The 23,375-nt window shown below is 39.0% G+C and overlaps 1 protein-coding gene across 1 annotated transcript in view; it reads right to left on the bottom strand.

Moving 5' to 3' along the window:
* Positions 1-23,375, bottom strand: part of LRP1B (LDL receptor related protein 1B) — a 1,021,752-nt gene that overhangs the window by 246,704 nt on the left and 751,673 nt on the right. Inside the window, exons 48-53 of the mRNA XM_034786032.1 lie at positions 22,191-22,304; positions 21,783-21,932; positions 14,032-14,154; positions 11,387-11,506; positions 9,135-9,263; positions 7,877-7,999 (exon numbers count right to left, since the gene is read on the bottom strand). Of these exons, the coding sequence (XP_034641923.1) occupies positions 7,877-7,999; positions 9,135-9,263; positions 11,387-11,506; positions 14,032-14,154; positions 21,783-21,932; positions 22,191-22,304 (759 nt within the window). The remainder of the gene's footprint in view (positions 1-7,876; positions 8,000-9,134; positions 9,264-11,386; positions 11,507-14,031; positions 14,155-21,782; positions 21,933-22,190; positions 22,305-23,375) is intronic.

A 23,375-nucleotide genomic window follows, 5' to 3' on the forward strand; every position in this document is an offset into this window, starting at 1 on the left:
GATTTGGGTATAGCTCTTCCCTGCCAGCAGATGGAATCAGAGCACTTGACCTTCTGAGATAAGACATCCCTCTGTATCCAAGAGCTTTATTCTCTCAGTATCCTCCGTTGACACTTTGAATGGCGTTAATGTACTACTGGAACCATAAAACATAATTATCTTGTATCTAACTTGTAATAATCACTAGAGAAGCCAGAATAACTCAACAGGGAAACTTCATAAAGCTGTAACTTTTATTAAATAGACTGTCCTTAATTCTATCTTTAAAAAACATGAAACCTCCCTTCATGTATTAATTACTCATGTCGGGCCAGGCCTCAGCTACACTTGAGACACCTTTGTGTCAATGGCTGTCTTAGTGAAAGCTTCCACTTCCCATCTGTAGTGTCTGGCAAAGACATGCATTTAAAACCAGGTCAATCTAGATCTGCCACAGAGGAGCTTCTGCTCTCTCTATGATGCTCCTATAATCTGGTTGAATGGGCTTTGAAGAAATCTGGAACTGAAATTGGATCTTCTTTCGTATTTCTAAATAAGCTTCCCCAATCAGTTACTCTAGTTAAATAGAAATGATTAATGAGCATGCTCCTTTTCTTTTTTGGAGGATCTCATGGAGAACAAAGCATTTCTCTGCATATTCTCCTGGAGACATCTCATCTCAACAGAGAGTCTGAAATTCCCATATTCTCATGGACAAATAAATAATCACTAAGTATAAGCCTTGAAAGAATAATTTAGGATTATAAAATGGAACAGAATTCATATTGAAACAGTTATCAAAGATTAATAGAATAGTAAAAATATTAAGAGAATTCAAACCCAAATTCAGCTGCAAAAGAGGACTAGATCATCTGAGCATTGGCCTACTTTTGGTAATTGCCTCGAAGACTTCCACCATATCTGAATATCACCTAACCAGAAATGATAGACTCTAACTATAAATGCAGCAAATTGTTCAAATTGCAGCTTCAGTGAAATATAGACTCTTATCTAAACAAACTCAGGAAACAATCAGGATGTCTACTAGCTTGGCCTTGAGGTACACCAAGAAAAAAAAGTTTTTTTTCCCCTGATTCTAAAGTGTGTGAAGTGCCTTGACTCCTAAAATACAGTCTCATTGTTCCCAGCATGGCAATTTGATGTGCCCTAGTGCGTAGTATTGGAGAAATATAGATGGGAGCTCTAGGGAAAAAATGTTAACTTGCCACGGTTCCTACGCTTGAAACCAATGCACACTGGACATACAAACTTGGAATCGTCTTAAAAACAGTGTCCATTCTGGCCACTTACTCTCCCTTTGCTTGAATAAGATTGTAAAGGCACAGAAGGAGGAGTAGCCATAATTATCCTTCATTTCCTTTAACTGAGAAACTCCTCTCTGACAAATTCCAGAGAGGAAGGGAAGGTGGTCTCGGAGTGTGGATCCATATCAACAATAATTCAGGAAGAACTATAGTTACTACAGTAAGCAATCTTTTTTTTCTCCCTTTGAGAATTGCTCATTTGGATATCTACTCTTTGGAGATTAAAAAGCAGAAGTAACCCTCCAGGAGAGGGGTCTGAGGCGGAGTAGTTTAAAGTGACTTAAAGTTTTTTCTCCTGAATTGATAATCAGATTAGAGGGCAACCTGAGGGAGTAATGCTACATAAAATTGTATACCGAGTTTAAGGAAGCAGCTTTGCATATATCAGTGATGGACTCTGTGCAAAAGCATGCCGTGGAAGCTGCATTAGGGCTAAGTAAGAGTGTTTGGATATCTGTGGGTGGATGTCAAGTAATTAACAATCATGGTTATTTAGCTGAGGTGGACTGACCCAAGTGTCATTAAAAGTCTGGGGAACCTGCAATTACGCTTGATCCTATATAGATAATAATTTAAGACCTCTAGATGTCTACAATATGGATCCTGACCTTCCCTGTTGGGAGTAATTAAGAAAATTGCAGGCTGGTTAATTAACTGATTCAGATGGAAATCACAGATTATTCTAGACAAGATATACTAGACATTTTATCCCTATGGAAGACAGTTAGGGCTGCAGATTTGTCACAGAATTTTTAAAAATAAAAAAAAGTACAGCGCAGTCATGGTAAATTTAGTAAAAGTCACGGGTTTAGGTGGAAATGGTGTGTAAAGCCACGGTATAAATCATATTGAGACACTTTTTGTGTGACCAAATTTGACTGATTGGCATTTGCTGGCTGGTGCACAGGGTTGCAATACCATTCAGGTTTGGCTCAGACTTTCATCATCACTGAGGATTGGTCGGGCCAAACCTGAGAGTCATTGTGACTCCTTACACCCGGGTTGCAATACCAGAGTGGAGAACCAGGACCAACCTTTCAGGACAGGTGACATTGCTGCGGAGAGAGGGTGGGACGGATTCATTCTCCAGCCCTCCAGCCTCAGTTGCTCCTCCTTATTTGGCCGTTACTATGGTTGCATTGCTGGGCAGAGAGCAGTGCTGCAGGTGGTCAGTGTCCTTTCCCTCAAATTTGAAGTCACAGAGGTCATAATATCATAACAAACTTGCAGCCCTAAACATGGTATAAGGAGATTCAGCCCTCAGGTTGGTGAAAATCTGGGTTGATGTTATTGCTTTTAGGAGTGCCATTTTAACTGAGAAATGCAGAGAGAGCAGTCTGGCAAAGACTTATAAGACACTGTAGCTTCCCGTGGACAAAATTCAAATCCCATAGTGGTCGCGTTTCAAAACAATGGAAGGAAAACGTGAAACTAGCCTTTCAGAAATTTGGTTACTGTCTGGTGAGTGAAAAGAAGGTCAACTCATATGTCTGAGGGTGGAAAACTGAGATAGCCAAGTGGATCCTGACAGCTTGAAACAATATTTTTTATTGTTGCAGTTGCATCCAAATAAAATAGGGCTCAAGGGATGTTTCAGATCTTCCCCCTTTTGATCTTCCCAGACGGAGAAAGTTTTCCACCTCATTAAGTATGTTTCTCTGGTCATAAGCTTCAGGTTTTCCAACTGGATATTTTAAACTACAGTAAACCACTGTAGATCGAATGTTTCCAAACATCCAGAAGCCAAGCTGTCAGAGAATTCAGAACTAGTATAAAAATCTTGTCCTGAACCTGTGCCAAGAGATCTGGCAGTTTCAGAAGACTTAAAGGCCCAAAGTCATTTCCAGCAGGAGAACTAAAACTACTGAGCCCAGGCCAGAGCTATTATCAATATCTAAACTCCATCCTGTCTGACTTTCATAATAGTCTTCTGGATCAATAGAACTGGGGGGAGGAAATAAAAAATAGAGGATTTCCTGACCCGAAATCCAAAAGTAAAGCATCCGTGAGTGATGCTGCACTGCCTCTAGACTATTATGAGATATCTGGCATTCTTCTCTCTCTCTCTGGTGACAAAGACCTAGGGATTTGCCCCCTTTTGGGACAAATAATGAAGGATCAAGTCCACAATTTAGTACTTGTATTGCTTAAGGAGTTTGGCAAGACATTGTTTTTCCTTGGCAGAGGAACAGCTATTGGAATGAACTGATGGCGGATGTTGCAAACACGGTGCAACTTCATGATGAAAATCAACTGTTTTGTGTTAAACTACCTGGCTTAAAGTTTTAAATTGTCCAAAGTAGGTAACAGATAATAAAAGGTCATTTTAACCTATACATATATTGTGCAAAAATGTCATTAGCTTCAGGTATTTTGAGGATTAGGAGTCTCTGTGTTTCACTACCATAGTGTTTGCCTGCATCTAAGCTGGCATCCTCCATTTGTTTAGAAGCTTTGCCTCTACTAGCTATGGACTGCTCATAAAAAAAATTGGTTCAGACCTATGTCAATGGAGTAGACTGCACCAGTGTGCAAATTCTCTTTAGATGCCAGGCAGCATTGTTCACCACTGGCTCTCCCTGTCCCATAAACTAGGGATGCTCGTGGAAAGCACCCTACATACTGGGCCAAATCACTGAAAGATATGACACTCCTGAAGTATAAGACTCCCAAGATACAGTGACAAGTTGTTCTGGACCTGGACTCTGCTGGCATGGTGCCTTCTCAGTGCAATAGTGCTGAGCATATCTATAACACTAGCACCATTCCCTCCTGACTTTTAATGACAATTAATGTTGAACCTATTTGGTATATTGATTCGTCTGATCATTGGCGCTGCACCTGTGGTGCTAAGCCTCTCCAGTGAATCATCACAACTTATTGTCAAAACCCAGTCTGTCCGGCACACCGGGGCTAGTAACTATCATTGCCATGGTTGTGGCACCCACACATACTGGTGCATGAGCACCCATATTTGTAGTGTATTGGCACCTAGATTTTCTTCTCCATTAGATTTATAGGACACAGAGTGCACCATGAGTTTCTAAAGTGGCCATTGTCATTATTTCAAAACATCTGTAGGTGCAGCTTTAAAACATGTGTCCACTGGTAATCTTGAATATATTTTTGTCCAGCTTATGTAGCTCCTCAGAGCATCCAATGCAAAATAAACTTAGAGTATCAGCAGCTCTTTGAACCTCAAAGTGGTGGCAATAAGTAATTCTAAAGTGTTGCATAGAATGACTTCTCAAGTCATACCTTAATACAGCCTTGAAGATGTTCCGTGGTACTTCAATGTGCCAAAGCATCATAAAATATATCAGGACTGGTTTACTATGCCAATCTGGATGACAGATAGAATTGGAATAAAAAAATATATATATAATATATAAATTCATGTCAAGTGCACAGAAAGCTTGTAAAGTTCTCCTGGATTGAAATAATGCCTTCAAGCAAGATGCTCCTTCAGAAATAAGAAAAGAAGTGAAATGCTGAAAACATTTTGGGAACACAGAAGCCAAACGGTTGAATAATGGAGAAAACACAAAACAAAATCTTTATTATGAACTGGCTGGAAACCAGAACAATATATATCTGTCATCTGTCTAAAGAACATTTAGACAGGGCACTGGCTTCTGGGAGCTATTCTCTGATTGTGCTCAGACAGGATCTAGAATTTTCAAGGACAAGGGAGTGCATATAGTTGGAGCATGCTCAACTGTTTGAACACCTAGGATAACTTACAGGTGCCTCAGAGAGCTAAAAAACATGAGACCTTTGTGAGTAAGAATCCTACGATGATGGTATCTTTAAAGAAATAAATATTTACTAAATATATAAACAACAGTACTCTAATCACTTTGCTGCCTTTAGTGGAATTCCTGAAATGTCAGCTACAGCCAGATTCCAGGTCCCTTTGCACTACATGGGCTGGAACTGGGGGAAAGAATCTGCCCCTATACCTTCACCTGTTTCTATCATAAACATGTTGGCACTTGATAAATAATAATAATTTAAAAGCTTGAAGATAGCTCCATTGTAAGATTAGATGGGAATCCTCATTGTTGCCCCTGTCTTTATTGTCATCTTCTATTGTTCTCATCTTTCCATATAAGTCCTTTGAGGCAGCCAGTCCATATGGGTCTGTACTGTAAAGCACCATGCACATCTCTGATGCTATATAAGCACTAGAATAAATAAATATTAACAAATAATAGGCCTCAAGAAGAAATTGAACCTAGTTCTGAAGTTTGTGAATCATCTCTTCAGATTGTGAAGGTTGTCCCCAAGCAAACCTTGGTTGGTGTGACATTCCACCTTTCTTAATTTATGCCCCAAACTGCTCTAGCATTGGAAGACCATCAAGATTATTGATTTGGTCAGGGATTCTGAGTTCCTCTAAGAAGAGAGAGTAGTCTTCTCTTGTATCAACTGTGACACCTTGCCCTATAAGACTGATAGGCAGAGTCAAGGAATTTGAAAATTTCCAGCTCAGATGCTGCTCTTCTATAGTTTGCAGGGCATGGATAAAGAACAATCATGTGTCTAGGAAAGGTACCACGTGATACCTGTGATGTTGGGAATAGGTTCTACAAAGGAAGGGAAATACCCCCTGTGATGGTACAAATACTTCCCACAAAAATTTGTGGCATATGAACACTGCTGACAGTAAAGGAAGTTCACACAGTGTTCCCTCCGAGATGTCATCGGACCCACCACAGAGGAGGAGGAGCTGGAGTCAAGGGATGATAAAGTAGGCATGCTGGCTGTCATTCTGTTACAGCTGCTGTCTCTGTGGTATTGAGGTGCTTGAGCTTACTGTGGCAGGAGCAGGGCTGATTTGGTTGCCCCCTTCCTCCCCGTTTCACCAAGGAAGTAGCTCTCATGCTGCCTTTTACAATGGTGCATTTGGGAGTGGGCAACTTTCCTCCTATGCCCATTTAGTCCTGGTGATGTGGATGAAATCTTCCGGTTCCTAGGACAAATTAACCAGCTTGGTAGCTGTTTCACTTGCAGGATACAGAAACACCTGAGGATTCTGAAACGGCAAGGCCCTTAGGTACAGATTCAAATGCTCTATTTCCATCTAATGGCAGGGAGAAAGTACTTCCAAATGATTGGACTGCACTGGAGGAACAAAGAGAAAAATAAGCGTTTATCTGGAACACTATTGTCATATTACCTCTTTTTAATTTAATTAATGGAGATATCCTATCTCCTAGAACTGGAAGGGACCTTGAAAGGTCATCGAGTCCAGCCCCCTGCCTTCGCTAGCAGGACCAAATACTGATTTTGTCCCAGATCCCCAAGTGGCCCCCTCAAGGATTGAACTCACAACCCTGGGTTTAGCAGGCCAATTCTCAAACCACTGAGCTATCCCACCTTCCCACAATGCTTAATCCTATAATAGATTTAACACTACAACATAAGGAAATCATGATAAGCATACATAAGGCTTCTGCTAACATAAAAAATCATATATGCTTCACTCTTAAAATTCCTTGATGTTCATATATATTTCAGTTACCCTTGTACAAGCCATAGATGATAGGGACTTTAGCAATGCCTAATATAGATAGCAACCTCATGTTTTAGAAGCCATACATGGATCATCTCTAACTGTGAATGTGTGTGTGCACACGTGCATCCATGCTCACATTCACAGACAAGGCATTTTAGATTTTAGAAAAACAAGTGAAGTAAATTAACTAGTGCTCAATGACTGATTCGGAACAAATAATCATGCACATTGTCAGGCATACACCAAGTAGCATACGATACCAGAAGGTGCTACTTGCCCCCACAATAAGGAATACAAAAGTTGATTCAAAGATTTGAATGTACTTAAAAAAATAATCAAAACAAGAAAAAACACCAATGGGGCGGGGGCACTTGGTACATACTGGTCCAGATTACCAATAGATTGGGTTTGGACATTTTGTGCACACATCTACGTATATTGTGCATGCACATTAACTATGTGCTCAGAAATTCCTGAGTTCTGCATACATATACGGTGGATGCAGATATACGTGTACACAACATACTGAAAATTAAGCCTAAGACTATTGAAGATAAACACACTAGCATAGTTTTGAACAGGGACTGTATGCCAGATTCTCTCCTGTACCAAGAACTTCTTGATGCAGAATGGCGAGGTCAGGCAGTCAGATACAGTATGTATATAATATAAAACAGCAACAAAGAAGTTTTATTGCTTACTATGGCACAGTCTGGCAGTATGAACATATATAGATCACTGATAATGTATTTACTTTATATATTAACTCTATTATTAACTCTTATTTTTTAAAAAGAATCAGCTATAAATTCATATAGCTTTAGCCCAAGTAAGTATGTACAAAATTGTGCTCAGCAGGAACAACATTAGATTACAAACAAATATTAAAACAAATTTAGAAAGTGAACAATTATCTCATTTAACAGTAAATTAGAATATTAAATCTTCTAAACATTCTTGTCTTCATTCCCTATAGGTTTTTAAAAATTTCTATCCTATTATTCAGACTGAGATTTTTCTCATTGTTAACTGTTTTTTAAATTATACTTGCCACATTCCAATGACTCATCAGATCCATCTCCACAGTCGTCATCGTGATCGCATACAAACTGTTTGGGAATGCAGACTTTATTACGGCATGTGAAAGAGTTCTCATCACAAGTGTTATTAGGAGCTAATGAAAAAACAGCACATAAGAAAAAATAAGGAACACACAGAACAACAGGACTTACAGATACTACTTATTAGAAAAACAAGTGAAGTAAATTAGCTAGTGCTCAATGACTGATTCGGAACAAATAATCATGCACGTTGTCAGGCATACAACAAGTAGCATACGATACCAGAAGGTGCTACTTGCCCCCAAAATAAGGAATACAAAAGTTGATTCAAAGATTTGAATGTACTTAAAAAGCTAATCAAAACAAGAAAAAACACCAATGGGGCGGGGGGCACTTGGTAACACCCAGCACTGCATCATTGGGGGAACAATGTTCTGCAAAGAACTCCTCCTGGTTACACTACTTCTGAATGACAGCTCTGTAAATGTCTCTGTAACTGTCTGGAGAATAACCCACCCCAGACCTCATGCAATAATGGATATATAGTCAACTAAGAGAAAATTATCTGAACATTTTCAAACTTATAAAATAGTTTAGTTAAGCAAATACAGATAAAATACAAACCCACCTAAATTACTGACCAACCCCCCGACATCTTTAATCGGATTATAACCCATATACCTACATACAAGAAAGTGGATACCAAGAACAAAAGATGGGGAAGCAGCAGATTATAAAGTACCAGAAGTAGAGATGAGAATAATTAACATGACTAAATTATAGATACAATTGTCTTACTCCTTTATGAAAACAGCTAATTTTTGTGATTTCAAAAATATACTTTTCTCTTGCTAAAAGCATGTAAAATGCATAATCAATAATAAAGCTTCCACTACTGTCTAATGTGGTGAAAAAAATGAACAAATACTTATATTTGAAACATATACAATGTGCCATATATAGTGGACTAGATCCTAAGTTAGTGTCAATCAGTATGTCTTCACTGAAGTCAATGGAGCTGTGCTGATTTAATTAAGCTGAGGATCTGGCCCAGTGTATGACTGACCAATCTCTACCCACTGATGGTTTACAGTATTTCATATGGTGCACCATGCAGCCAAATACTCCATCTGGTAATGGGTAGAAGGCCCACAGCAGGAAATAAAAGACACAAACAAGTACCATGAAAAGAGAAAAAAGTCAGAATATAGTTTAAAATGTATAAGTTTAAGTACAAAAACCCCATACCACAGCCTGCTGTAGAGAGTTCATCACTTCCATTAGGACAGTCCCTTTCACCATCACAAAGCCAGTGTTGAGGGACACAGGCATGGGAACCTAGGCAACTGAACGTGTCTGCAGCACAGGTTACCGATGCTGAAAAAATGATACAGATTAGTGTTGCTAAATCCCAATTAAATAATTTTTGTGAGGTTTATAAATAATAGTTATAGGAGAGAGGTTTTTTCTTTTCCTTTAAAAGAAAGATGAAAATAACAGATTTTCCTCTGTACAGTACTCTAAAAACTCAGATTAGGATTGTATTCTAAATTAAAGGTTTGAATATTTACCCTTCCTTCTATATACTTTCACCCTATTCACACTGTCATTCACCTCTTTCGTAAATGAAAGAGGCAAGCTATCTTACTATACGTCATGTAATGTATTCAGTAGACAATTTTAGAGAGCATAGACAGATGTTTTAGGCAACTATTATGTATTTGGATTTATGGGATAAGAATCCTGTCCTGAGAGGTGGTAACAACCCTCAGCTCTGCTCATTACTGTCAACTCCCATGGCAGTTCAGGATCAGGCCCCAAATGCAGGATCAGGCCCCAAATCAGGGCCCAAGTGCTCAGTATTAAACAGTGAATGTGAGGTAAGAAGAATCCCAACAGTTTCAATGAATGTACTTCGTTTTCCTGGAAAGTTCTTTATCTTTAGCATTTTATAAAACTTTTACCAGGATAAAGAAAATAATTTTTCATTGCTTAAGGTTGGCTTTTTCATGTTTGTTTTAAAACAGACTTTCCTCTAGAACAGATTTTTATTTTTCCTTTGGTACTTATTAAAGACTTTAAGGGATTGCTTTTATGTAATCCATCATTATTAATTCTCTTCTCAGGTATAGCAAATTGGCATATATTAAGAAGAGAAAATAGATTTCCATTCACGCCTTTGAACATTTAATACAAAAGTTAAATGAATGCAAGGAATTTATTTTATGATTCATTTTCATTATTTTAACCAAGATGAAAAACAACTTGTGTTGCTTTTATTAGACTGGCATTTCAAACACTTCTGAAGTTAAATTATGTTATGTTAGAGATAGGTAAACTTCAAATGTTTCAGAGAACTAGGAAACCCAAATGCTTTCTGACAGCCCTGTTCCACCTGGAAAGTATTCGTCTCCTGCTCCTAAGATGAAATAGGGCCTTGTCTCCCACTCCACAGCATTTTATCTTTAAGTAATCTTCAGAGATGCCAGCTAATTCTGTTATAGCGTTTTCATCCCTAAAGGGATCTATGATCAATGCTAAGTCATAGACAAGGAAGAGATGCAACACCTGAACAACTTAAAAAAGGAGTGGTGGCTTTATTGATTTGTTTGGTCCTCCATTTTTTTTCGCTTTTCCTATTTTTTACTTTAAGTTGTGTATTTAATGGGCATGCAGCCTATTGAGCCTCAGGCCATGAAGTCTCTTAGGTTCTGACAATGTACCATAGCAGATATGTCTGAAGTACCTGCCTTCTCACTTGACACTACCTCCACTAAACCTGGGGGCAGAGGGGGATCAGGGGGACAGGTGGGCGGCGAGGCGGGGGAGAGAAAGAGAGAGGAAAATCTTGCTTGTTAAACAGATATTACACCAGATACCTCTCTTTCTAGTAATTGTGATGGTAGCAGATGCAATTGAGTCCCATACACGAGGGATTCTCTACTTAATTGCACTCTAGAATACGAGGGACATATCTGATTCCCCAAAACAGGTAAGATATGAAGAGCTATGGATTTTCAGAAAGACACTAAGATTCAGAAAGATGCTGGGGTTTGACTAAATATTGAAAAGCCAGTATTTAGTGAAATTAAAAGAGAACAGCAGCAGGAAATAGCACAGAGACTTTTAATAGCTGTTAGGCACTGACCACCAATATATAAAGGTATTTATAACAGGGGGCCTGTTTACGGTGGTTGGCTCAGATTTGGAGAACAGGCAAAGGTTTGGTTTTTATTTTGCCCAAACTGGTTCACCATATCTACTTTATGAAGACAGACCCACAAACTACACACTCCACCCACAAAAACGTATCTGCCTGAGGCAGAAAAAAATCACCCGTGCTCTGGAAATAAGGACAATTAATAGCTTATGGTTAAAGAGCATGACCCTAAAGGTGCTGTGCATTCTCCACTCCCATTAATTTCCATGCAATTGCTCTGCATGTCTCAGGATCAGTCCCAAAAATATGTGATAAAATAAGTAAAAATTATAGTACTCACCACAAATAGCATCACTCTCATCTAAGCCATCTCCACAGTCATCTTCACCATCACAAGTCCACTGCTTAGAGATACATTTGTGTGCCGAGCAAGCAAATTGATTCCATGAACAAGAAGAATCTAGAGAAGACATCAGCCACTATGCTTGTTATGTTCACAGTAACAGTGAGTTTCCTGCATGCAGTAGCATAATGTAAAAGCTCTTCCTTGCTTTTTAGAGCTGTAACTATAGATGTAACTATGCTGTTATTATGTCCCTTTGGAAAAAGAACTCCGGATTTGTGTTGGTTTCCAACTGATTTATGTTCATTAATACTTATAAAAGGACTCACAAAACTTTTAAATTAGAAGAATTTAAAAATATTTTATGATAGGCTGAAGGTAAGAACTTTTAAAATAAGAGAATAGTTCATGCATTTCACATACATGTTTTTGCTATAGCAAACCACTTTGCAATTATGGTAATAAGTTCAGAGACAAGTAGTCCAATTCTTCAATCATTTCCATCATCTTTGTATTGCACTATTTAATTACATCTTGAGAAGACTTCCGTGTTTTTTTTCTCATCTGGAAAATTGGTCTATATTTGCATTCTGTTGTTCTAACTGTTTACTTTTTTGAATACATTGGGAAATAACAATGCTCTGCTTCAATTCAAAATCAATCTGCAGTAGCATATCAAATAAATTCCAGTTTCATATTAAGAATTTCATTTAGAAAACTTCAAGCCTCCTTTTTTCCATTCTTCCCACAAGAATAAATGTATTATTGTTTAACTGATAGAAAAATAATTTCAAGATGAATAATAGAAAAAAGTCATTTATTACCATCTGAATTATATTAAACATTGTCCACACTGTTTCCTAATGGATAAGGGCTGTAAACTGGGAAAAGGTAGCCAAGACAAAAAAAAAAAAAAAAGGCAAATAGGTTTCATAATATTTTTTAAAGTAATGAAAAACAGAAAGCCTAAAATGCTTGCCGACAGGCTAAGCCTGGTAAATGGTGTCTAGGTCTGACCCTTCTGCCTTTCATGGGGTAGACCATCTGACCACATGATGAGTAAAGAAAAAAAGCACACTATGCACACAGATTTCAGGTTTCAGTCTGGAGGGAAAGGCAGCTGGAAAACTAATGACTGTGCTATTGAGCTAGAATTTAGTTCTGTAATGATGAGACTAGATTGGTGAAGCTGCAGAACATGCAGGGAAAAGACCAATTCTCATTATGATCATAAATCAAATTTTCCTGGGACTGCAATAAAGCAATACTATAGAATCATGGAAATTAGAGATAGAAATTACTTAGGCCTGGTCTACATGCAAAAATTGTACCAATATAACTTCTTTGGTTAGGGGTATGATTTTTTTTCTTTTTAAAAATAAGTTATTCTGACATAGGCTCTAGAATGAACACAGTCATATCAGTATAAAGGTTCCTAAATAATTGTATAGCTTAGTCCCCTCTCCATCCCAGAATAAGCTTTACTGGTATAAACACCTTTATAATGGTATAACTGTGTCCAAAATGGGGGATTATACCAATTAGAGTAACTTGTTATAGCCGAAGCATTAAAACTGAATAGGTAATTTTCTCTATCCCTGTTTTTACTACAGGATTTTCATTTTCAATTTCAATTTGCTTTAAAAAAGCCCAAAAGGAAGTTGTTGCATACAGAAAATAAGCAATATTTTGCTCTGAAAATGGAAAAGAAATATTAAGTTCAATGTATGTAAATCCAAGTACTTATTTCACAAAGCTCTATAGCCAACCTGTCTTGAGATATATATATATATATATCACATATCAAGATAGGCTAGGAAAACATTAACTGTCCATGAAGTGAGCCAGGCAGAGAGTTTGCCCTAGCTCAGAGGATCTGCTGAGAATGCAGGAATAGAAGTAGTAAAAACCTTCTCCTTCCACCTTAATTTGGGCAGAAAATTGCACCATTTATCAAGTTACGACTGTTTATTTCCCCTTTTTGTTACCATGGCAGCAGCAAAAAAGTTTGGCTTTTACCACTATCTTTAGGCCAAGCTGAGGGGAGTCTGGATAAGTGTCAAGGTGCCATTTTGTTTTTCTCGTTGTTTTGCTAGTGTGTGATGCACTAGTTTTGGGTCACCCTTGGATGCCATGTACAAAATCTTAATGTACTTTAAGGAAGAATAGTAGAAACAGACAAAAATCAAACTAAAGAGAGACAATACAAAGTTATCTTGTGATAATATGTCATGAAGATATGTGTCCTTGTAATCTAACATTTAAATACAATGCTCAGCATCAGTCTTGCTGAGAGCTTGGCTATATTATAAAGATGCAGTCTACATATTCACATTTCATGGTGACATTTATTTATAGGAGAATTTAATACTTCACAGAAAACCTTATTTTTAATAGTTTCCCAGCACTAAGCATAGAATAAAGCTTACTGATTTTCTGTAGAAAATTCTAAAGTATTGAATGAATTATATTTGTCTCTACCTTTTTGTCTGGATTTCAAAGAGTTCATCAATAAAAAATCATTGAAGTAAAATATTAGATAAAGAATGAGTACTTTTATATAAAAATATGAATTATTAGCCCTTCTTTTGCACATGTGTATCAATGGTTTTAGTAGTGAGAACAAGATAAAATCCTCTTACCACAATGCAATTCATCAACTCCATCCTCACAATCTTTTTGTCCATCACACAGCCATGTGTTCAGAATACATCTTCCACTAGGACATCCAAAATAATTTTCTTCACATATGGGTTTGTTTCGAACTGTGATTAAAATAAAGAATGTAATGTAAAATGGTATCTACTAGTATGATTAGGAAACTAATTTCTCAAAACTAATGGAAATGGTTCCTTTTTTCCCCAATTACCCCACAGAATGGTCTCTTTTTCAATTAATTTTTGATTTTTTTTAAATTTATTTTTGTGAAAATATAGTTCTCTGAAAGGAGACTGATTGCTAGCTCAGGAAACTGAACTATTCTATATAGAGAACAAGTAGTAGTAGTGCATGTTTCCTCACACTTCCCCAGCCATGTACCTCAACTTGACCGACAAGGATCTAGGGATATGAGGGTAGTTCAATCTACACGTCAGATGCTGAGCTGATGTAAATCAGCATAAGTCCATTGATGTTAATGGTAACATGCTCAACGGAAGTATGTTGATTTATACAATCTGGCCCTCCATTTCCATTCTCATCTATCTGATGAGATCAATGAGATTGCCAAATTATGGTAGCATTATCTGTGAAATTCACTGGGATCTGAACTGACACCATCAAATCATAGGCCACTACCCAGCTTTCAGATCGGTTACTTTTGAAATCAATGTGAGGTTTTACATTAACTCATCAGTGGAGCCAGATTTTCACCCGTGGTCACTGTTGACCTTGGTTGGATCTGGTTTATTTGTTTCTTTATTTTTGGGTGGGGATGGGATATATACATTCATATTTTACACATCAGTAAAGTGGGATATTCTACAGAAGGAAAGATGGAAGTTTGCATATATAATGAGTGAATTCCTGACACAGATGCAAATACAAATGTATTGACAGATGCAGTCAATTCCAAAATCTTAAGCAAGATTTCTCCCGCTGAAAATAAAAGCGAATTACACTCAATTTCAGATTAACCACAGAGTTTCAAGATCATTCAGTTTCAATGCTACCTTGGTTTTCTACTTCCTCCTTTAGAAACTCCTGTTTTCACATGCCAGGATTATCTTTGTTGGTATCTTCCGTATCTACAAAAAATGGTGAAATCCTGATCCTACTGAAGTCACTGGGATTTCTGATATAGTCTTCAATGGGTCCAGAATTTCACGCAGTGAGTCCAATCCTTAAAATATTTACTACCAAACTAAGGACCCTATTCAGAATAGCACTTAAGCACATACTTAAAGTGTTAGTAAATATTTACAACATGGAACTCATTCTTAAGCTTGTGCTTAAAATGAATTGCATTTGTGAATGGGGATGGATATAAGCACGAGGTAAAGTGTTGGGCCACAGTGTTTACTTCTGTGAATAGTTCCATTAACAAACATTATGTTTGGCAGTAAATTTTTGTGGGATTGGGTCTTAAAGTTTAAAGTTGAGAAGTGTGAGCAACAAGGGTGATGTCGTGGTTGGAGTCTGCTATAGACCACCAGACCAGGGGTATGAGGTGGATGAGGCTTTCTTCTGGCAGAAGTTGCTAGATCGCAGGCCCTGGTTCTCATGGGAGACTTTAATCACCCTGATATCTGCTGGGAGAGCAATACAGCGGTGCACTGGCAATCCAGGAAATTTTTGGAAAGTGTAGGGGACAATTTCCTGGTGCAAGTGCTGGAGGAACCAACTAGGGGCAAAGCTTTTCTTGACCTGCTACTCACAAACAGGGAAGAACTAGTAGGGGAAGCAAAAGTGGATGGGAACCTGGGAGGCAGTGACCATGAGATGGTCGAGTTCAGGATCCTGACACAAGGAAGAAAGGAGAGCAGCAGAATACGGACCCTGGACTTCAGAAAAGCAGACTTTGACTCCCTCAGGGAACAGATGGGCAGGATCCCCTGGGAGAATAAAATGAAGGGCAAAGGGGTCCAAGAGAGCTGGCTGTATTTTAAAGAATCCTTATTGAGGTTGCAGGAACAAACCATCCTGATGTGTAGAAAGAATAGTAAATATGGCAGGCGACCAGCTTGGCTAAACAGTGAAATCCTTGCTGATCTTAAACGCAAAAAAGAAGCTTACAAGAAGTGGAAGATTGGACAAATGACCAGGGAGGAGTATAAAAATATTGCTCAGGCGTGCAGGAGTGAAATCAGGAAGGCCAAATCACACTTGGAGTTGCAGTTAGCAAGAGATGTTAAGAGTAACAAGAAGGGTTTCTTCAGGTATGTTAGCAACAAGAAGAAAATCAAGGAAAGTGTGGGCCCCTTACTGAATGAGGGAGGCAACCTAGTGACAGAGGATGTGGAAAAAGCTAATGTACTCAATGATTTTTTTGCCTCTGTCTTCACGCACAAGGTGAGCTCCCAGACTGCTGCACTGGGCAGTACAGCATGGGGAGAAGGTGACCAGCCCTCTGTGGAGAAAGAAGTGGTTCGGGACTATTTAGAAAAACTGGACGTGCACAAGTCCATGGGGCCGGATGCGCTGCATCCGAGGGTGCTAAAGGAGTTGGCGGGTGAGATTGCAGAGCCATTAGCCATTATTTTTGAAAACTCATGGCGATCGGGGGAGGTCCCAGATGACTGGAAAAAGGCTAATGTAGTGCCCATCTTTAAAAAAGGGAAGAAGGAGGATCCGGGGAACTACAGGCCAGTCAGCCTCACCTCAGTCCCTGGCAAAATCATGGAGCAGGTCCTCAAGGAATCAATTATGAAACATTTAGAGGAGAGGAAAGTGATCAGGAACAGTCAGCATGGATTCACGAAGGGGAAGTCGTGCCTGACTAACCTAATTGCCTTCTATGATGAGATAACTGGCTCTGTGGATGAGGGAAAAGCAGTGGATGTGTTATTCCTTGACTTTAGCAAAGCTTTTGATACTGTCTCCCACAGTATTCTTGCCGCCAAGTTAAAGAAGTATGGGCTAGATGAATGGACTGTAAGGTGGATAGAAAGCTGGCTAGATCGTCGGGCTCAACGGGTAGTGATCAATGGCTCCATGTCTAGTTGGCAGCCAGTTTCAAGCGGAGTGCCCCAAGGGTCGGTCCTGGGGCCGGTTTTGTTTAATATCTTTATTAATGATCTGGAGGATGGTGTGGACTGCACTCTCAGCAAGTTTGCAGATGACACTAAACTAGGAGGCGTGGTAGATACACTAGAGGGTAGGGATCGGATACAGAGGGACCTAGACAAATTAGAGGATTGGGCCGAAAAAAACCTGATGAGGTTCAACAAGGACAAGTGCAGAGTCCTGCACTTAGGATGGAAGAATCCCATGCACTGCTACAGACTAGGGACCGAATGGCTAGGTAGCAGTTCTGCAGAAAAGGACCTAAGGGTCACAGTGGACGAGAAGCTGGATATGAGTCAGTGTGCTCTTGTTGCCAAGAAGGCTAACGGCATTTTGGGCTGTATAAGTAGGGGCATTGCCAGCAGATCGAGGAACGTGATCGTTCCCCTTTATTCGACATCGGTGAGGCCTCATCTGGAATACTGTGTCCAGTTTTGGGCCCCACACTTCAAGAAGGATGTGGAAAAATTGGAAAGAGTCCAGCGGATTAAAAATGATTAGGGGTCTGGAGCACATGACTTATGAGGAGAGGCTGAGGGAACTGGGATTGTTTAGTCTCCAGAAGAGAAGAATGAGGGGGGATTTGATAGCAGCCTTCAACTACCTGAAGGGGGGTTCCAAAGAGGATGGAGCTCGGCTGTTCTCAGTGGTGGCAGATGACAGAACAAGGAGCAATGGTCTCAAGTTGCAGTGGGGGAGGTCCAGGTTGGATATCAGGAAAAACTATTTCACTAGGAGGGTGGTGAAACACTGGAATGCGTTACCTAGGGAAGTGGTGGAGTCTCCTTCCTTGGAGGTTTTTAAGGCCCGGCTTGACAAAGCCCTGGCTGGGATGATTTAGCTGGGAATTGGTCCTGCTTTGAGCAGGGGGTTGGACTAGATGACCTCTTGAGGTCCCTTCCAACTCTGATATTCTATGATTCTATGATTATGTTTGTAAAGAAGGAACATAAACTATTTAACCATAAAAACAAACAAACAAACAAACCAAAACACACAAACAGAAACCCTAGTGATCTCAGCACAACATTAATTAAAAAGGAGAGAGAAAAAATGTCAGCTAGCCTATGAAGAAAGCCATCTGTAAACTTTTCCAACTGTATAAAAGGGATAAAAGGAGACAAAAAAAATCAGCAAAACAAAAGCTTCTTTCAGAATTATCTATCTAGATATTTATACCCCACTAATCACCGTAGCATCTGCGTGACAAATAGAATTCAACTTTGTACAGTACTTTTAAAACGAAGGTAACCCAAATGACTTCCTAATTAGTAGTAAGAAATGGTAATACTAGGATCATGAGGAAAATGAGGCAATTATCATGAGTTCAGAAGAAATTCTCACATTAGCATTGCCCTCTTATACATGAGGTTTGCCCATCACTACTACTACTACCAATTAAAAAAGAAAGGTTCAGACAGTAACTTCATATAAACATTTAAAATGTTGAATAATTATCTGAAGTTCATCCACATTTGGACATACTGGATTTTTTTTTAAAATAGTCTGTTAAGTTTTAATAAATCCAAGATGGGACCCCATCATCCCTTCTTTTCTTAAATAAGAACATATTTAGAATACAACCCATTCCCTTGGTATTGAGGTGGAACTGTTTCTATTGCGCTGAGATATAAGTAAGAGGACTTCTTGGTCTAACAATTCCTCATGAGATCGGTCCCTGAAGAGGAACAAAGGAGAAGAGATTGGGAGTAGGCTCAGTATACAACTGGATAGACTCATCAAAATCATGTTAGCACCCACTGGTTTTAGGTATGGTGTTCCATACAAACATGAAAAAAACAACCATTACTCAGTTTCAAAAATGAAGGGATGATGCTTCTAGACTCTTGGGAGCGGGTTCACATCTCTTATCTGTCCTGCCAAAATTAGTATTTTGACCCAGGAGTGAACTGTGCTGTATGGGCAGTTGATGAAGATGGTGTTTTCTTATGAAAGTTTTGCCTCTTTCTGAAAGGTTAGGATAGTGTCTGGTGGCAAGAGCATGTAAGAGAAAAAGGTCTCTGCAGTGTATGAGCTGGTTATCAGATACGTTTCCTTTTAGGGGCTGTAGGGTATGAAGTGTGGACCAAGAAACCTTCAGTGTATGAAGGGCATTATCTGTCTTTGAGCTAAAAAAGTACAGCCCTTTAAAAGTCAAGTCCTCCACCATGAACTGAAGCCAGAACTCTGAACCCATAAGGATCTTCTCATCACCACTGCCATAACCATTCATCATGATGCAGTGTTTGCCACATGTAGGGCAGATTGTAGGCTGGTCCTGGCCAGCAGCTAGCCCTCAGTCACCAGAGGGGAAGATTCTTCCCTCACCACAGGAGGGAGTTTGTCTATGAATCTCAAGAACTTCTTATAATTTAAAAAATACTATTTGGCCAGCAGAGTTTGTTAAATCACAATTCTATATTATAACTGGCTGATGAGTACGATTTTCTGCCAAATAAATCTAATCTTTTAGGCTCATTTTACTTTGGTGTACTCTTATTTGGTTGTCTTTACTTTTTATTAATAGTTGTTACCACAAAGGAAATGATACCAGATATGAGTAAAATAATAATCCCCCCTGCAAGGAGCACAGGGCCTTTTTTTTTTGGCCTGCCTTCCAGCACATATGAGCTGTTGTGACCAGGGTCTGCCAAAGAACCCTTGCAGGGTCCATAACAGCCTTATTGATTGGAAGGCTATTTTATCTGCAGTAGAAGATTGAAAGATGTCAATCAGTTTATGAACGGGTTCCCGAATCTCCTCAAGGGCAAGTTGGCAAAGTGACCAACTTGAGATGGTCTTTAAAGGCATCAAGCTGTGGCCTACTAGAAGGGATCATAGCCTCATCTGGTGATGATGAGGATTTCTGGTGCAGGCCAGGAAGTCAGCAGAATGAGATGAGATCTCTTTGCCTAGATCCTCAGATTGAGGGGAAGCCTGTTACTCGAGAAGCACTGTAAGTCTGTTGGTGCAGCTGAAGAAACTGGCATTGAAGGCCCATGAACTGGTGTGGATATAAGAATACAAGTGCTCAGTACCATGGGTAAAGATGGAGCCAGAACTACAGGAATCAAACTAGTGGAAAGTAATGGGGATTCTGATTCTTGTACACTGGGAGATTCCCTGGTGCTCTTTATGCTATTAACACAGTACTGTGCAGCAGAGCAAACAGCAGATTGTGGGTGGAGAATGATGGCATTGACAGTACCAGAGTCATCAGTACTGGTGATACTGGAGCACAAGATTGGAGCCCAGTGGTACTGAGGAAGTAATTCAGGAAGTTGACAGTACCAAGCTCCATGATGTGGAGGGAACTTGAGATGATGCATCACACGTTGGGACTTTTGTGTGCTGCTTCATCACTGCAGATTCAGTACCAAATGAAATTGAGCTTCAGCAGTAGCCTTATGGGGCCACAAGGACTCTCTTGAGGTAGAATGGTGTGGGGAAGCTCTTCTTAGAGGACACCTTAGCTGGGGATCTGCCTCTCAGTTTCTCCTTGCTATGTACCTTCTTCGCCTGAGATCATGTAGACCCCATCCAACCTGGAGTACTTTAGATACCGACAGATCATGTACAGAGGGGCCAAAAGACCCATGATCTGAAGCCACTCTCATCAACGCATCCATTAAAAATATTTGGAGGTGACCCTGCCTGGATTTTCAAGTCCTTTGTGTAAAGGATTTACATAACTTACATTTACCAGGGATGTGCAACTCCCCCATACAAAATAAACATTTCTTATGCCTGTCATTAATGGCAATAGTATCCAGACATTAGTGACAATATTCATAACCAAGGGTCTGAGAACTAGCCATCTTAGTACCTGGAAGAAAATAATAAGGATTCTCCTGGTAAAAAGGAAACCTACCCTGAAAATACGATATGTATGGTGCAAAGTAGCAATCTAACTACAACTGGGGATTAAGATAATATCTACAAGGAATGAAAAAAGAGCTAGTTGTACATTCAAATAGACAGAGAGCAGCTCCATCTCAAAGCCAGAGGCAGTGAGAAGAACTAAGTGGTGACTGGCCTGCTCCAGCCCTTTATGCCCTAGGTGAAGGGCATGAGGATACTTAAGGCATGTGCCTGGCCCCAACAGACAATGCCGACCAAAAGTCTCCAGTCTCTGACATGTGCACCAAAAGGAGAATGTGTATACAGAAAAGCAATCAAAGGAGAACAAGATTAATATAGTCACCAAAACAATAAATAGATAACTCTTAAAGTGGAACAACTCTCCTCAAAGCTTTGTACTAAGTACTTCAATCAAACACCCAAGAAAGCAGGGGGGAAAAAATCAAGCAACACATACAATTAGCTATTAAAAGTTACTCGTAGGCTTTGGGCAATTTTGCTGAAGCTTGACACTTTAGACTTTTTGATGATTAAAGTTCCAATTAAATAAAAATAATTAATGACAGACATACAATGGGGAAAAAAACAGCCAAAGACAATGCGGTTTTCTTCAGAGGAACTTCAGCATTAATTAGTGATAATTTGCATATCCCCTTAACACAGATAATATGGGTGGAGGAGGCAACTTCCTCTGAATATCTTTATTTGTACATTAAACACATAGTATTGAATGGATACATATTTTTCATAGTTTCTCTATATCTCTAGTACAGATATAAATTATTATTTTTTTTCTTTTCACAATTACCTGGACATTTTAATTCATCTGTATAATCTCCACAGTCGTTAGATCCATCACATATCCATTCTGGTAGTATACAAAGTGAAGTAGAATTACAACTAATAAACCCTGTAGATTTTACTCCAAGCTTATAGAAATTAGTGCAGTCTGTGTTATCTGGAAAGAGAAAATAAAATACTACGCAATCAAATCTATATATTTATAGATTGATCGATCAATGTCTTGATACGCTTTGCAACATGGGTTCCCAGACTTGGCTATATTTTTTACGGGCTATTCAGCTTTGCTTGAACATATTAGTATCCAAGATAATAGTTAACTCAAATAAGAGTTAATTGCAGATCAAATGTGGATAACACTTTAGCACTTTAAAGAGAGACAGAGACAATTGTGACAAAAAACTGAATTTCTTACTGCAGTTCTTTTCATCTGAAGCATCTGCACAATCAATGACCTGGTTGCATTGTGCTGATTTTGCAATGCAAATCCCTTCTGCACAGAGAAATTCTGTTGAAGCACAGATTGAATCTACAAAGTATATGGTAACAAAAAGAAACAGTTAAATGCAGTTTGCATTGCTTTGAAAGTTTATAAGTAAACCATTCTTTTTAAGTAACTATGCATTTAAAGAAAGGTTAAAGCATGTATCACAAGTAAGACCTTTATGTGAAAAGGCCTTAGAAAGAGATTTTTTTTTTTTATTTCTTACACATATATTATCACAAGAGTTGAGCGTTCAGAACATTTGCTGGAAAAGAAAGAACGGTTGCATCAAGCTGTTTTGTGCATTTAATGTACCAAAGTAAGGTTTTCATTCAAAATGCACATTGTGATTACAAATGCTCCACTGTGAGATGGTGTTCAACATGACAGTTTCTTCACTACTATAGCTTTTGATAGTTTAATATTATAACCAATTACAAATATAAGCTAAAGCTGCATAAATTCTAAAATATTCACAATACTTAATATAAAAATCATAATATTTTGCATTTCTTATAAGACCTTTCATGTGAAGATCTTGAGCACTTCATAAACATTTGCTTATTACAATACTCCAGTGAGGTATGTAAATACAACTATTATTATTTCCATGTTTCAGAAGGGTTAGCCAATCAGTTAAGTGACCTGTCCAAGTCACAGATGGGGCAGGGGAGAAAAGAAAGAGAGGCACTGTACCAACATTTCAAGTATGTCTAAGAAGGAATATCTACACTGCAATAAAACACCCACAGCTGGCATGTGTCAGCTAACTGGGGCCTGTGGGGTTTGGCTTTTGGGGCTACAAAATTGCAGGTCAGATGTTTGGGCTTAGTTTGGAGCCTGTGTCTGGAACCCTCGGATCCAAGCCCGAATGTCTACATGGCAATTTTATAGCCCTACAGCCCAGACCCATAAGCCGAAGTCAGCTGATAAAGACCAGCCGTCGATGTTTTATTACAGTGCAGATATTTCTATAGTGTAAGAGTGCAAGTGGAGGTGGGCACTCCACCTACAACCCACCAGGGTAGGTAGATTTCAACAACAAAAGTTTAGGAACCATAAGCTAATTTCTACAAAAATTAATCACAACACAACTCCAAAGTAGGAGTAACATCT

The sequence above is a fragment of the Trachemys scripta genome, chromosome 11 (assembly GCF_013100865.1).
Source record: "Trachemys scripta elegans isolate TJP31775 chromosome 11, CAS_Tse_1.0, whole genome shotgun sequence".
Taxonomy (NCBI): domain Eukaryota; kingdom Metazoa; phylum Chordata; order Testudines; family Emydidae; genus Trachemys; species Trachemys scripta.